The 16,504-nt window shown below is 37.8% G+C and overlaps 1 protein-coding gene and 1 long non-coding RNA gene across 2 annotated transcripts in view; both read left to right on the top strand.

Moving 5' to 3' along the window:
• Window positions 1–1,917: 1,917 nt before the first annotated feature.
• LOC117318967 lies at window positions 1,918–5,147 on the top strand. The gene is made up of 3 exons (XR_004530527.1): window positions 1,918–2,037; window positions 3,101–3,242; window positions 4,335–5,147. It is a non-coding gene; the product is annotated as an uncharacterized LOC117318967 (long non-coding RNA).
• A 4,760-nt stretch (window positions 5,148–9,907) lies between these two features.
• LOC117318931 (MFS-type efflux pump MSMEG_3705-like) overlaps window positions 9,908–16,504 on the top strand; it is a 31,032-nt gene continuing 24,435 nt past the window's right edge. Inside the window, 1 exon segment of the mRNA XM_033873865.1 lies at window positions 9,908–10,045. Coding sequence (XP_033729756.1) covers window positions 9,934–10,045 — 112 coding nt within the window. The 5' untranslated portion in view covers window positions 9,908–9,933.

The following is a 16,504-nucleotide window of genomic DNA, read 5'->3' on the forward strand; positions in this document are numbered from 1 at the left end:
TTACCACGTCTACAGAGTCATCAGCATGATTGACCAGGCTCCACACTGATTTATCAATTTTGATTAGCACAGATACTTCTATCACAGCTTTGAATTATTTCATCTAAAAGTATTATATTTCTATAGTAAAAAAGTCAATACATATTGCATTACGACACCATAAAATACTGTTTGGCGCATTTCTTAAAAGATAAAAGACTTTTGCAGTTTTGTACATACGATGGTAAACTATTCCATATGCAAGGACCTTGGCAGGTAAAAGATCTTTTGAATATATTTGTTTTAAAAGATGGCATGTAAAATACATTCTGTGCTGATGATCTGGTAGTTCTTGTTTGAATTGCGGATGACAACTTAAAAGTTATTCAAGTAATCTGGGGCCATATTGTTAAGGACTTTGTACATCAGAATAGAGTTGTTGTACAAAATCCGTTTTTTAAAAGTAAGCCATTTGAGTCTTTTAAACATACAATAATGTATCCTTGCAGCACGTTTTTGAAGTTTTTTCAATTTTAGCAATGTGATTTTGTGAAGCATTTCCCAATATGGTAGAACAGTAGTCGAAATGGGGATTAATGAAACAGTTGTAGTAAGTCAGACAAGATGATTCGGCGAGAAAAGGTCGAATTCGTCTCATTTGGAAAATCTGTTAAGATAACTTTTTTTGAAGTTTCTGCAATTTGTTTGTCTCATGTTAGACAATCATCTATGGTAATTCCGACAAGTTTTTCACATCGTTTATTGAGACAGAGAGCTGTTCGGTTTGTTTAGATTTGCGTTGAGATGTTCCAGCATAACTTCGCATAACTAGCATAACGAAGGTATATATTAGGCTTTATGTCGTTTAATCATTAATATCACGGACTTAGATATACATTCGTATATGTTTGTTACGTTTTTATAATTGATTTTTAACTAAGAGAATCTTAATTTTCGCTATAAACTTGCTTTTATTAATCCATCCAGAGACCTATATACTATATAGTATATAGGTCTCTGATCCATCTTAGGGCAAATTTGTTGCAAATAAACTGGTTTAGGTTTGGGTTTATGGTTTAAACCTGGTTTTCAAAACGGTTTGTAAACTAAAACTGGTTTGCTCTTGAGAAACAAACGCAAAATTCTAGTTTTCAATGTGGTGTCTTTGGGAGAAAAACTTCAGAGCAGTATTTGAAACGTTAATACCTCCTGAACGCACAAAAATCCCCCGAATCCCAAATTATGTTGAAGACATACTTACACAATGCAATGACAGGGAAACGCATGCAGTTCTAGCAGACTTTCTTTCAAACACAAGGGAAAACTGTCATACCAATGGGAAAACAATTATTAAATATTTATAATTTATATTTTATTTGTCCAGTCAAATGACACTACAAGCCATAGCTGGCAAGTTTGGAGCACGTAGCGCACTTCAAGAGCACATTCTGCATGTGTGTTGACAACATTCGCCATCTTGTTTTCAGATACGAAACCTTCCAAACCACAACCGGTGGTGGTTTGAATGGTTTAATAAACTAGTTTAGGTTTATCAGAAACAAATGAATGAACCGGTTTCAGTTTAAATGTGGTTTGAAACTGGTTTACTCAACAAATGGAAAGTTTACAGAACCGGTTCGAAACTAAAACTGGTTTTAGGAGAACAAATTCGCCCTAAGAAAATATTTTTTCATTATTTTTTCACTCTTTTCCAACCTGACTATGTTTTGGAGCCTAACGTTTTGTTACAGTAGACATTACGTTTAGGCCCAGTCGCGAGTTACATAACTGAGAAAGCTTCACGTACATCCTTAACGGCGTCAGAATGAAGTGAAAGTAGACGTCATCTTATTTAACCAATCGGAACCCCTCGTCATTTTCTCCGAAACTTGCTTATTTAATCTGCAGACGGAGAGGTGTTCCGATGGTCCAGTGTCACAACATCACGTGCTTTTGTTTACGTAATTTTTCTTTTGCTAGTAACTGTCACGTCAATTCGGGTTAATTACGTGTATATACTAGCAGTGCTGATAAGGGAGAACGATTCATATCGTAGAGGTAAAGGTGATAGATAGAATGTGCATGTTTATTACGTTTGGTGAAAACAGAAACACATCTAGTTCCGCGTTGTAGTTTAATTTTTTAATTCAAATTTCATATACTAGAAACATCAGATCAAACTATACACGGCTATACCAGGAAGCTTAATGATTAATTAACAAACAGATTAATTAACAAACAGATTAATTAACAAATAGATTAATTGCCAACATTAGCTGGCCTGTTTAAAAATTGCTGCTTAATTTGTTATACCTTCCTCATACTCCTATAACATTGAAGGCCACTGGTCGGCTCTTTTTCTATCGGATATTATTTTGGCGCCTGTCAAAAGTATCTCGCCGTGTAAAACCTCTAACATTGTTGGAGTAACCTTCCTCAAATCCAGTCTGCCCTTTGTGAGAAGCAGCTACATGTCACAGAGTGTATGCGTAGTACAATTTTCAATCCTCCTGTGTCTCTAAAGCCATACCCAATACGCTGCCACAATTACTTCACCTCTGGTATATGTGTGTATAACTTGAATTGGATACAGGATTTTAATATGGGTGTTGAATATCAATTACACAAAGTGCCTGTGTTAAAATTAAACTTTATTAAAAACTATCTAGAACGGTACAATATATATGTGTACAATATATCAACATATACCGGCCATGCCCGCTGCCAGTTGGTCTTGGTCTCGGTCTCAAGGCAAACATCCTACCACTAGGCTAAAGGAAAATTCCCGCTAGTCTGAGCTATTAGGTGGCTTATAAGCTCCACTTTTACAATACTCCCTCATTCAAAAAGTCTTCACCCCTAAGACAACCACGACTCAGGTTCTTATATAATAGCTCCAAGGAAGCCTCTCAATTATTTTTTGCCTCATAAATTTCTCTCACAATTTTTTTTTTTTTTTAAATTTCTTGTGACTTTTATTTCATTTTCATGTATTCAAGTATTTGAATCATTAGTGTTTTTTGATTAAAAAAATGTTGACCATAAAATAAAAAGAAAAAAACATCAAACAATTTCTAGCCTACTCCTTGACTTATCTGAAGATTCTTTCACTTTTTCACAGGAAGTAGATGTGACCTGTATTTGCTGTTCCATTACAACTGGAAAAAGACAAGATTTAGGTTCAGCAGTACTCATGTGTGAAGCCATTCACCTACTGTACCCACACATTAGGTCGTAGAAGTTCGAAGAGATAAAGCCCACAGGTACTGAAATGTTACAGCTAATATGTAATCTAATATATTATCTAGGTATGGCTGTGAATATCTCAGCTTATCAATGAAATTTATTTTCAGTTAACTAGTCTGTATGATCACACTGTATATCAATCTGTCAAGCCCACTTTGTCCATCCAGCTCTATATCGCTGTTGAGCCCACTGTCTTGAGCCCACTATGTTGAGCCCCACCTTGGCTGAGCCCACTAGCGGTATCTCACTGCATCTATCCCACTGTAGCAAAAGCTCACACTTTACCATTAGTACTGTGAATGTGGACTAAGATTAGTCTAGATGTAATCGGACCCCCCCCCCCCCCCCCCCCCCCAACTTATCAATGACTGGATATTGGCTATTGTGAGGATGTAATCAGAAGAAAATCAGATGTTGACTAGAATTAATGTAATTCATAGCAAGTTGGAGAATTATTTTTTTGTTCCAGTTCACTTAAACTAAAATTTTCTCCAGATGTTGGAAATTTGTCCAGCTAACGGCTTAAGTGATTTCATTTTGGTTTGTCATCCCGAGATCTAGGAGATCTATCTTGGTACACTGTATAATTAGTGCTATGATGAATTAGTACATCCACAGTACCCGCTGTGGATACAATATACAGAAACTTTAATTAGTGCTATGATAGATTTGTACATCCACAGTACCCGCCGTGGATACAATAAACAGAAACTTTAATTAGTGCTATGATGAATTTGTACATCCACAGTACCCGCCGTGGATACAATAAACAAACTTTTATTAGTGCTATGATAGATTTGTACATCCACAGTACCCGCCGTGGATACAGAAACTTTAATTAGTGTAGTCTGATTTAGCGATAGTGTTTCAATGTGAAAAGTGATAAAATAAGATTACCACTGAAGTATGTATGTTTACAGTATAGATTGAATCAGGCATATTCTTATAGAGAAGTTTTAATTTACATCAAAATGATATGTCTGAACAAAAGATATTGAAATTGTATCAAGTTACAGGGATAAAATGTATATATGTCTTTGTGACAGTTGGCAGAGACAGAAAATTGTATCAAGTTACAGGGATAAAATGTATATATGTCTTTGTGACAGTTGGCAGAGACAGAAGTCTACTTAGGACCATGGCATCCTCACGACGTGGAGACAGGAGCCACATCAAATATGACGTCCTCCGCCAAGGTTTGTCATCGACGTTGTACTTGACTAACGCTGCTTTGACTAACATCTGAGAATATATACAGCTTTCTGTTGTGCATTTTGTTCTCTTAACAAGATTTCTATGACATCCTGCATGTAATATTGGCCATGTTGCTTAGTAACTTAGAAATAAGGCCATGTTGCTTAGTAACTAGAAATAAGGCCATGTTGCTTTAAGTAACTTAGAAATAAGGCCACATTGCTTAGAAACTAGAAATAAGGCTATGTTGCTTTGTAACTAGAAATAAGGCCATGTTGCTTTGAAACTAGAAATAAGGCCATGTTACTTAGTAACTAGAAATAAGGCCATGTTGCTTTGTAACTAGAAATAAGGCCATGTTGCTTAGAAACTAGAAATAAGGCCATGTTACTTAGTAACTAGAAATAAGGCCATGTTGCTTAGAAACTAGAAATAAGGCCATGTTGCTTAGAAACTAGAAATAAGGCCACATTGCTTTGTAATTTAGAAATAAGGCCATGTTGCTTTGTAACTAGAAATAAGGCCATGTTGCTTTGTAACTAGAAATAAGGCCATGTTGCTTTGTAACTAGAAATAAGGCCATGTTGATTTGTAACTAGAAAGAAGGCCATTGCTTAGAAACTAGATATAAGGCCATTGCTTAGTAACTAGAAATAAGGCCATGTTGATTTGTAACTAGAAATAAGGCAATTGCTTAGTAACTAGAAATAAAGTCTGTTTCATCTCTTCACCTTTGTAATATTATGTTTTTGGTTTGTTGTGCATATGTTTTTTAGATGCTTCCATTTTTGAATTAGTAAAGAATAAATAAATTTAGGACAGCTTTTTACCTTTTCTGCATTGAATTATTTTGTTTTCATTTGATATCTATCATAAACAGTAGTTACTTCATCTTTATAACACTAGTTCAAACCACAAGGAGGAATTCCCAACCCATATTTCATAAATATGTATTAAAACTATAATACATACATGTAATGACCCTGGGTTGAGAATTTGTGACAAGTCCCTGTGGTAGTAGACTAAAGTCAAACATTATTATCTGGAACTCTGAAAACTCAATGACCATGTGTAAGACAAAATTAAAAAATCAGTTCTGACAGTAATATCTTAAAGTTTTTTAGCCCACCATCTCATGACCGATGTAATGGGTAAGTTGGGAGTGTATTATTATTTAGCCAAGGGGATGGGGTGGGGTTGGGGTTGGTGTGTATTATCACTTAGACAAGAGGATGGGGTGGGGTTGGTGTGTATTATCACTTAGACAAGAGGATGGGTTGGGGTTGGGTAAGGTAGGAGTGTATTATTATTTAGACAAGAGGATGGGGTGGGGTTGGGTAAGGTAGGAGTGTATTATCATTTAGCCAAGAGGATGGGGTGGGGTTGGGTAAGGTAGGAGTGTATTATCATTTAGCCAAGAGGACAGGGTGGGGTTGGGCAAGGAAGGAGTGTATTATTATTTAGCCAAGAGGATGGGGTGGGGTTGGGTAAGGTAGTAGTATATTATCATTTAGCCAAGAGGACGGGGTGGGGTTGGGTAAGGTAGGAGTGTTTTATTATTTAGCGAAGGGGATGGGGTGGGGTTGGGGCGTATCATTTAGCCAAGAGGATGGAGTGGGGTTGGGGTGTATCATTTAGCCAAGAGGATGGAGTGGGGTTGGGGTGTATTGTCATTTAGCCAAGAGGATGGGGTGAGGTTGGGTAAGGTAGGAGTGTATTATCATTTAGCCAAGAGGATGGAGTGGGGTTGGGGTGTATTGTCATTTAGCCAAGAGGATGGGGTGGGGTTGGGTAAGGTAGGAGTGTATTATTATTTAGCCAAGAGGATGGGGTGGGGTTGGGTAAGGAAGGAGTGTATTATTATTTAGCCAAGAGGACGGGGTGGGGTTGGGGCGTATTATTATTTAGCCAAGAGGACGGGGTGGGGTTGGGGCATATTATCATTTAGCCAAGAGGACGGGGTGGTGTGGGTAAGGTAGGAGTGTATTATTATTTAGCCAAGAGGACGGGGTGGGGTTGGGGCGTATTATCATTTAGCCAAGAGGACGGGGTGGTGTGGGTAAGGTAGGAGTGTATTATCATTTAGCCAAGAGGATGGGGTGGGGTTGGGTAAGGTAGGAGTGTATTATCATTTAGCCAAGAGGATGGGGTGGGGTTGGGGTTGGTGTGTATTATCACTTAGACAAGAGGATGGGTTGGGGTTGGGTAAGGTAGGAGTGTTTTATTATTTAGCCAAGAGGATGGAGTGAGGTTGGGGTGTATTATCATTTAGCAAGGGGATGGGGTGGGGTTGGGTAAGGTAGGAGTGTATTATTATTTAGACAAGAGGATGGGGTGGGGTTGGGTAAGGTAGGAGTGTTTTATTATTTAGCGAAGAGGATGGGGTGGGGTTGGGGCATATCATTTAGCCAAGAGGATGGAGTGAGGTTGGGTAAGGTAGAAGTGTATTATCATTTAGCAAGGGGATGGGGTGGGGTTGGATTGTATTGTCATTTAGCCAAGGGGTTGGGTAAGGTAGTAGTATATTGTCATTTAGCCAAGGGGATGGGGTGGGGTTGGGTAAGGTAGGAGTATATTGTCATTTAGCCAGGGGGATGGGGTGGGGTTGGGTAAGGTAGTAGTATATTGTCATTTAGCCAAGGGGATGGGGTGGGGTTGGGTAAGGTAGGAGTATATTGTCATTTAGCCAAGGGGATGGGGTGGGGTTGGGTAAGGTAGGAGTATATTGTCATTTAGCCAAGGGGATGGAGTGGGGTTGGGATGAATTATCATTTAACCAAGGGGATGAGGTGGGGATAGGTGGGGATAAGTAAGTTCAGGTGGGAGTGTACATTTATATGTATTATCATTTAGCCAAGAGAATGGGTGGGTTGGGTGGGGATGGGTAAGATGGGAGTGTATTTCATTTATCCAAGGGGATAGGGTGGAGGTGTATTATCATTTAGCCAAAGGGATGGGGTGGGGTTGGGTAAGGTAGGAGTATATTGTCATTTAGCCAAGGGGATGGGGTGGGGTTGGGTAAGGTAGGAGTATATTGTCATTTAGCCAAGGGGATGGGGTGGGGTTGGGTAAGGTAGGAGTATATTGTCATTTAGCCAAGGGGATGGGGTGGGGTTGGGTAAGGTAGGATTATATTGTCATTTAGCCAAGGGGATGGGGTGGGGTTGGGTAAGGTAGTAGTATATTGTCATTTAGCCAAGGGGATGGGGTGGGGTTGGGTAAGGTAGGAGTATATTGTCATTTAGCCAGGGGGATGGGGTGGGGTTGGGTAAGGTAGTAGTATATTGTCATTTAGCCAAGGGGATGGGGTGGGGTTGGGTAAGGTAGGAGTATATTGTCATTTAGCCAAGGGGATGGGGTGGGGTTGGGTAAGGTAGGAGTATATTGTCATTTAGCCAAGGGGATGGGGTGGGGTTGGGTAAAGTGACTGAGAGGAAGATCTTGAAGTTGTCAAAATGAGGTTGCTGAGTGTTTGACAGCTTGAGATCCCTCTCTCTCACCACTTATGATGATTATTTTTCTGTTACCCTGTTGGTCCTTTTATGTATGTTATATTGGTGTTACATCACTGGAAGACATTGTTGATGTGATGTGGTTGATTTGTGAATGAGGAATCTCCCTGTCTCACGGTGAGATAAGGAAATCTCTCACACATGTTAGTGTGGATAGTCTGCTGCCATGTCAAATCTCTCACACATGTTGGTGTGGATAGTCTGCTGCCATGTCAAATCTCTCACACATGTTAGTGTGGATAGTCTGCTGCCATGTCAAATCTCTCACACATGTTAATGTGGATAGTCTGCTGCCATGTCAAATCTCTCACACATGTTAATGTGGATAGTCTGCTGCCATGTCAAATCTCTCACACATGTTAATGTGGATATTCTGCTGCCATGTCAAATCTCTCACACATGTTAGCGTGGATAGTCTGCTGCCATGTCAAATCTCTCACACATGTTGGTGTGGATAGTCTGCTGCCATGTCAAATCTCTCACACATGTTAGAGTGGATAGTCTGCTGCCATGTCAAATCTCTCACATGTTAGCGTGGATAGTCTGCTGCCATGTCAAATCTCTCACACATGTTAGTGGGATAGTCTGCTGCCATGTCAAATCTCTCACACATGTTAGCGTGGATAGTCTGCTGCCATGTCAAATCTCTCACACATGTTAGTGTGGATAGTCTGCTGCCATGTCAAATCTCTCACACATGTTAGCGTGGATAGTCTGCTGCCATGTCAAATCTCTCACACATGTTAGCGTGGATAGTCTGCTGCCATGTCAAATCTCTCACATGTTAGAGTGGATAGTCTGCTGCCATGTCAAACTACCTATGTATCTTATACTGGAGACATGGCCGATGTTTCATTGCCAAGGAAAATTCCTTAGTTTAAAATTTTCAATTTAAAAGAATAATTGGATTTAAGGGAAAAACAATTCTAGTTCAGGATCTGTTGAAAATTTTATGTCAATGAATTTTGTCATCAAGGATTTCACAATTTCATCAATAGTTAATTGATAAGTTTCTATGGTAATGTCAATATATTTGTACAATAAACAGTTTGTATGGTAATGTCAGTATATCTGTAAAATAAAGAGTTTCTATGGTAATGACAATACATTTGTATATTGATACAATAAAGGGTTTCTATGGTAATGTGAATATTTTTGTAAAATGAAAAAAAGTTTCCATGGTAATGTCAATATATTTGTACAGTAAAGAGTTTCTATTGTAATGTCAATATATTTTCATACAATAAAGAGTTTCTATGGCAATGTCAATATTGATACAATAAAGAGTTTCTATGGCAATGTCAATATATATTGATACAATAAAGAGTTTCTATAGTAATGTCAATATATTTTGATACAATAAAGAGTTTCTATGGTAATGTCAATATATTTTGATACAATAAAGAGTTTCTATAGTAATGTCAATATATTTTGATACAATAAAGAGTTTCTATGGTAATGTCAATATTGATACAATAAAGAGTTTCTATGGTAATGTCAATATTGAAACAATAAAGAGTTCCTGTGATATAATCGACATATGTGTACAATGGTACATGTAGATCTGATTAATAATGCGTATACATGCAATGAGATTTGAGGGTTTCACCTGGCCATGATTACAAAAGATGTCAAGTTATTCTAACACATGTTCTTAGTGACCGATTGATAGACTGGTCAGCTTGACAGGGACTACTGGTCAGTGTATAGACTGACCAGCTGGTGACTTAAAATACAGACTGTAGGTTTACATACAGAAAATAATTAGCTCTCTAATTCTGTATTGTTAATGTTGCAGTATCATAAACATTGTTTGAAATAAACACTTCTTTAACTCTAAGTTAAGATTACTATGAAGGTAATTAAATGTTATATAAAGGGAGTGTTGACCAATCAGACAAGACGCTGATTTAATCCATCAGTCTGTATCCCATTTAAGGCTCAGTGCACTCACTGATTAATGTTTCGGGTGAGGACAGAAATTTCAGCAGCTAATTTAACCATGAAAACTGTGATTGGATCATCTACAGTGTCAGAAAAACATGAACTGCAGTTTGATCTGCCGCTGGAGAACCATGAACTCCTCGCAGACAGACATGTTGTACCATGTCCAGGTAGGCAGTTCTCTTGTTTGTTAAATCACTGTTAAGTGGACTATTGACTGTCAGGATTGGGCCAACATGCAAATATCAGTTTGTAACCATTCATTGGGATGGGGTCAGAGGTAAAGGGGCATGGATGGGTGAAGGATGGTGAGGAGTGGGGTCACTGGAAGGGGCAGAGTTTGATAACAGGGTATTGTGATGTATGTACCAACGGACAGAGAATTGATGTCCCATTTTTCTGTGTGATATAGTTGGTAGCCATGAATATTGGCACACAATGGAGATATCATTGAGAAAGAAACATACATTGTTCATGCATTCATCAATATTCGTTGTGTGGTTAGGGAGACAACATAAAACTAAATGTTGGTACAAAATTGTGATTAAGTTTTTCATGGCTGCCTGTTTGAGAAATTTACATCAAACTTTTAAACATAGGGATATACATAGAGATATTCACTGCTAACATAGAGATATTAACTGCTAACATAGAGATATTCACTGTTAACATAGAGATATTCACTGTTAACATAGAGATATTCACTTCTAACATAGAGATATTAACTGCTTACATAGAGATATTCACTGTTAACATAGAGATATTCACTGCTAACATAGAGATATTAACTGCTTACTTAGAGATATTCACTGCTAACATAGAGATATTCACTGCTAACATAGAGATATTCACTGCCTATATAGAGATATTAACTGCTAACATAGAGATATTCACTTCTAACATAGAGATATTAACTGCTTACTTAGAGATATTAACTGTTAACATAGAGATATTCACTGCTAACATAGAGATATTCACTGCTAACATAGAGATATTCACTGCCTTAGATATAGAGATATTCACTGCTAACAGAGATATTCACTGCTAACATAGAGATATTCACTGTTAACATAGAGATATTCACTGCTAATATAGAGATATTCACTGCTAACATAGAGATATTCACTGCTAACATAGAGATATTCACTGTTAACATAGAGATATTCACTGCTAACATAGAGATATTCACTGCTTACAGAGATATTCACTGCTAACATAAAGATATTCACTGCCTTAGATATAGAGATATTCACTGCTGACATAGATATACATAGAGATATTCACTGCTAACATAGAGATATTCACTGCTAACATAGAGATATTCACTGTTAACATAGAGATATTCACTGCTAATATAGAGATATTCACTGCTAACATACAGATATTTACTGCTAACAAAGAGATATTCACTGCTTACATAGAGATATTCACTGCTAACATAAAGATATTCACTACCTTAGATATAGAGATATTCACTGCTAACATAGAGATAGTCACTGCTAACATAGAGATATTCACTGTTAACATAGAGATATTCACTGTTAACATAGAGATATTCACTGTTAACATAGAGATATTCACTGTTAACATAGAGATATTCACTGTTAACATAGAGATATTCACTGTTAACATAGAGATATTCACTGCTAACATAGAGATATTCACTGCTAACATAGAGATATTCACTGCCTATATAGAGATATTAACTGTTAACATAGAGATATTCACTGTTAACATAGAGATATTCACTGTTAACATAGAGATATTCACTGCTAACATAGAGATATTCACTGCTAACATAGAGATATTCACTGTTAACATAGAGATAGTCACTGTTAACATAGAGATATTCACTGATAACATAGAGATATTCACTGCTCACATAGAGATATTCACTGCCTTAGATATAGAGATATTCACTGCTAACAGAGATATTCACTGCTAACATAGAGATATTCACTGTTAACATAGAGATATTCACTGCTAACATAAAGATATTCACTGTTAACATAGAGATATTCACTGCTAACATAGAGATATTCACTGCTAACATAGAGATATTCACTGCCTTAGATATAGAGATATTCACTGCTAACATAGAGATATTCACTGCTAACATAGAGATATTCACTGTTAGCATAGAGATATTCACTGCTAATATAGAGATATTCACTGCTAACATAGAGATATTCACTGCTAACATAGAGATATTCACTGTTAACATAGAGATATTCACTGCTAACATAGAGATATTCACTGCTTACATAGAGATATTCACTGCTAACATAAAGATATTCACTGCCTTCGATATAGAGATATTCACTGCTGACATAGATATACATCGAGATATTCACTGCTAACATAGAGATATTCACTGTTAACATAGAGATATTCACTGCTAATATAGAGATATTCACTGCTAACATACAGATATTTACTGCTAACAAAGAGATATTCACTGCTTACATAGAGATATTCACTGCTAACATAAAGATATTCACTACCTTAGATATAGAGATATTCACTGCTAACATAGAGATAGTCACTGCTAACATAGAGATATTCACTGTTAACATAGAGATATTCACTGCTAATATAGAGATATTCACTGCTAACATAGAGATATTTACTGCTAACAAAGAGATATTCACTGCTTACATAGAGATATTCACTGCTAACATAGAGATATTCACTGCTAACATAGAGATATTCACTGTTAACATAGAGATATTCACTGCTAACATAGAGATATTCACTGCTCACATAGAGCTATTTACTGTTAACATAGAGATATTCACTGCTAATATAGAGATATTCACTGTTAACATGGAGATATTCACTGCTAATATAGAGATATTCACTGTTAACATAGAGATATTCACTGCTAACATAGAGATATTCACTGCTAACATAGAGATATTCACTGCTAACATAGAGATATTCACTGCCTTAGATATAGAGATATTCACTGCTAACAGAGATATTCACTGCTAACATAGAGATATTCACTGCTAACATAGAGATATTCACTGTTAACATAGAGATATTCACTGCTAATATAGAGATATTCACTGCTAACATAGAGATATTCACTGCTAACAAAGAGATATTCACTGCTTACATAGAGATATTCACTGTTAACATAGAGATATTCACTGCTAACATAAAGATATTCACTGCCTTAGATATAGAGATATTCACTGCTAACATAGAGATATTCACTGCTAACATAGAGATATTCACTGCTAACATAGAGATATTCACTGCCTTAGATATAGAGATATTCACTGCTAACAGAGATATTCACTGCTAACATAGAGATATTCACTGCTAACATAGAGATATTCACTGTTAACATAGAGATATTCACTGCTAATATAGAGATATTCACTGCTAACATAGAGATATTCACTGCTAACATAGAGATATTCACTGCTAACATAAAGATATTCACTGTTAACATAGAGATATTCACTGCTAACATAGAGATATTCACTGCTTACATAGAGATATTCACTGCTAACATAAAGATATTCACTGCCTTAGATATAGAGATATTCACTGCTGACATAGATATACATAGAGATATTCACTGCTAACATAGAGATATTCACTGCTAACATAGAGATATTCACTGTTAACATAGAGATATTCACTGCTAATATAGAGATATTCACTGCTAACATAGAGATATTTACTGCTAACAAAGAGATATTCACTGCTTACATAGAGATATTCACTGTTAACATAGAGATATTCACTGCTAACATAAAGATATTCACTACCTTAGATATAGAGATATTCACTGCTAACATAGAGATATTCACTGCTAACATAGAGATATTCACTGCTAACATAGAGCTATTTACTGTTAACATAGAGATATTCACTGCTAATATAGAGATATTCACTGTTAACATGGAGATATTCACTGCTAATATAGAGATATTCACTGTTAACATAGAGATATTCACTGCTAACATAGAGATATTCACTGTTAACATAGAGATATTCACTGCTAACATAGAGATATTCACTGCTAACATAGAGATATTCACTGCCTTAGATATAGAGATATTCACTGCTAACAGAGATATTCACTGCTAACATAGAGATATTCACTGCTAACATAGAGATATTCACTGTTAACATAGAGATATTCACTGCTAATATAGAGATATTCACTGCGAACATAGAGATATTCACTGCTAACAAAGAGATATTCACTGCTTACATAGAGATATTCACTGTTAACATAGAGATATTCACTGCTAACATAAAGATATTCACTGCCTTAGATATAGAGATATTCACTGCTAACATAGAGATATTCACTGCTAACATAGAGATATTCACTGCTAACATAGAGATATTCACTGCCTTAGATATAGAGATATTCACTGCTAACATAGAGATATTCACTGCTAACATAGAGATATTCACTGCTAACAGAGATATTCACTGCTAACATAGAGATATTCACTGCCTACATAGAGATATTCACTGCCTACATAGAGATATTCACTGCTAACATAGAGATATTCACTGCAAACATAGAGATATTCACTGCCTACATAGAGATATTCACTGTTAACATAGAGATATTCACTGCCTACATAGAGATATTCACTGCTAACATAGAGATATTCACTGCTAACATAGAGATATTCACTGCTAACATAGAGATATTCACTGCTTACATAGAGATGTTCACTGCTTACATATTTAAAAGTGTGGCTCTTAGAATGTGTATAACATTCACACTCTATATCTTGTTTTGAAGAACACTATTATTCCCGTATGATAAATGACAGTAGCTAGGTGATTTGAAACGTCGCATAGGTGTAGTGAAATAGATGGCACCATTGTAGGACAAAATGGTGTCTCTCAAACTGCACCGTCACCGTTACATATCTTACCCTCTGACTGGGATTCCAATCAATCTTCAGTGCCGCACTACTGTCACATGGTGACCCTGAAATTCTTCTGGATCAAGAAATTTTCCGTCCCTCATAAATGGATATATTACTGATTGCCGGAGTTATTTCCCCTACACCCTAGTCAGCAGACAGTAGACACTATGGATTAGTAAGAATGTATACTTTATAAAACTAATAGGGAGGCTGGACTGACCTCCTATAGGGATACAGAGGGTTAAACCCATAGGGAGGCTGGACTGACCCTATAGGGATACAGGGGGTTAAACCCATAGGGAGGCTGGACTGATTCTATAGGGATACAGGGGGTTGAACCCATAGGGAGGCTGGACAGACCCTATAGGGATACTGGGGGTTAAACCCATAGGGAGGCTGGACAGACCCTATAGGGATACAGGGGTTAAACCCATAGGGAGGCTGGACTGACCCTATAGGGATACAGAGGGTTAAACCCATAGGGAGGCTGGACTGACCCTATAGGGATACTGGGGGTTAAACCCATAGGGAGGCTGGACAGACCCTATAGGGATACAGGGGTTAAACCCATAGGGAGGCTGGACTGACCCTATAGGGATACAGAGGGTTAAACCCATAGGGAGGCTGGACTGACCCTATAGGGATACAGGGGGTTAAACCCATAGGGAAGTTGGACTGACCTCCTATAGGGATACAGGGGGTTAAACCCATAGGGAGGCTGGACTGACTCTATAGGGATACAGGGGGTTAAACCCATAGGGAGGCTGGACTAACCCTATAGGGATACAGGTGGTTAAACCCATAGGGAGGCTGGACTGACCTCCTATAGGGATACAGGGGGTTAAACCCATAGGGAGGCTGGACTGACCCTATAGGGATACTGGGGGTTAAACCCATAGGGAGGCTGGACTGACTCTATAGGGATACTGGGGATTAAACCCATAGGGAGGCTGGACTGACCTCCTATAGGGATACAGGGGGTTAAACCCATAGGGAGGCTGGACTGACCTCCTATAGGGATACTGGGGGTTAAACCCATAGGGAAGTTGGACTGACCTCCTATAGGGATACAGGGGATTAAACCCATAGGGAAGTTGGACTGACCCCCTATAGGGATACTGGGGGTTAAACCCATAGGGAGGCTGGACTGACCCCCTATAGGGATACAGGGGGTTAAACCCATAGGGAGGCTGGACTGATTCTATAGGGATACAGGGGGTTAAACCCATAGGGAGGCTGGACTGACTCTATAGGGATACTGGGGGTTAAACCCATAGGGAGGCTGGACTGACCCTATAGGGATACAGGGGGTTAAACCCATAGGGAGGCTGGACTGACTCTATAGGGATACTGGGGGTTAAACCCATAGGGAGGCTGGACTGACCCTATAGGGATGCAGGGGGTAAAACCCATAGGGAGGCTAGACTGACCCTATAGGGATACAGGGGGTTAAACCCATAGGGAGGCTGGACTGACCCTATAGGGATACTGGGGGTTAAACCCATAGGGAGGCTGGACTAACCCTATAGGGATACAGGGGGTTAAACCGATAAGGATTCATTACCATACAGCTAACTGGATCAGTATCTGCCTATATGATTAATGCAGATTTAGCTTCAGTTTGAAATTTTCAAAACCTTTAAACTCCTACAGAGATAAACTCAAGCAAACATGTACTTAGAAGGTATAATTGCAATCAAACAATCACAAGAAAAC

Source organism: Pecten maximus, chromosome 2 (genome assembly GCF_902652985.1).
Source record: "Pecten maximus chromosome 2, xPecMax1.1, whole genome shotgun sequence".
NCBI classification, from domain to species: Eukaryota; Metazoa; Mollusca; class Bivalvia; order Pectinida; family Pectinidae; genus Pecten; species Pecten maximus.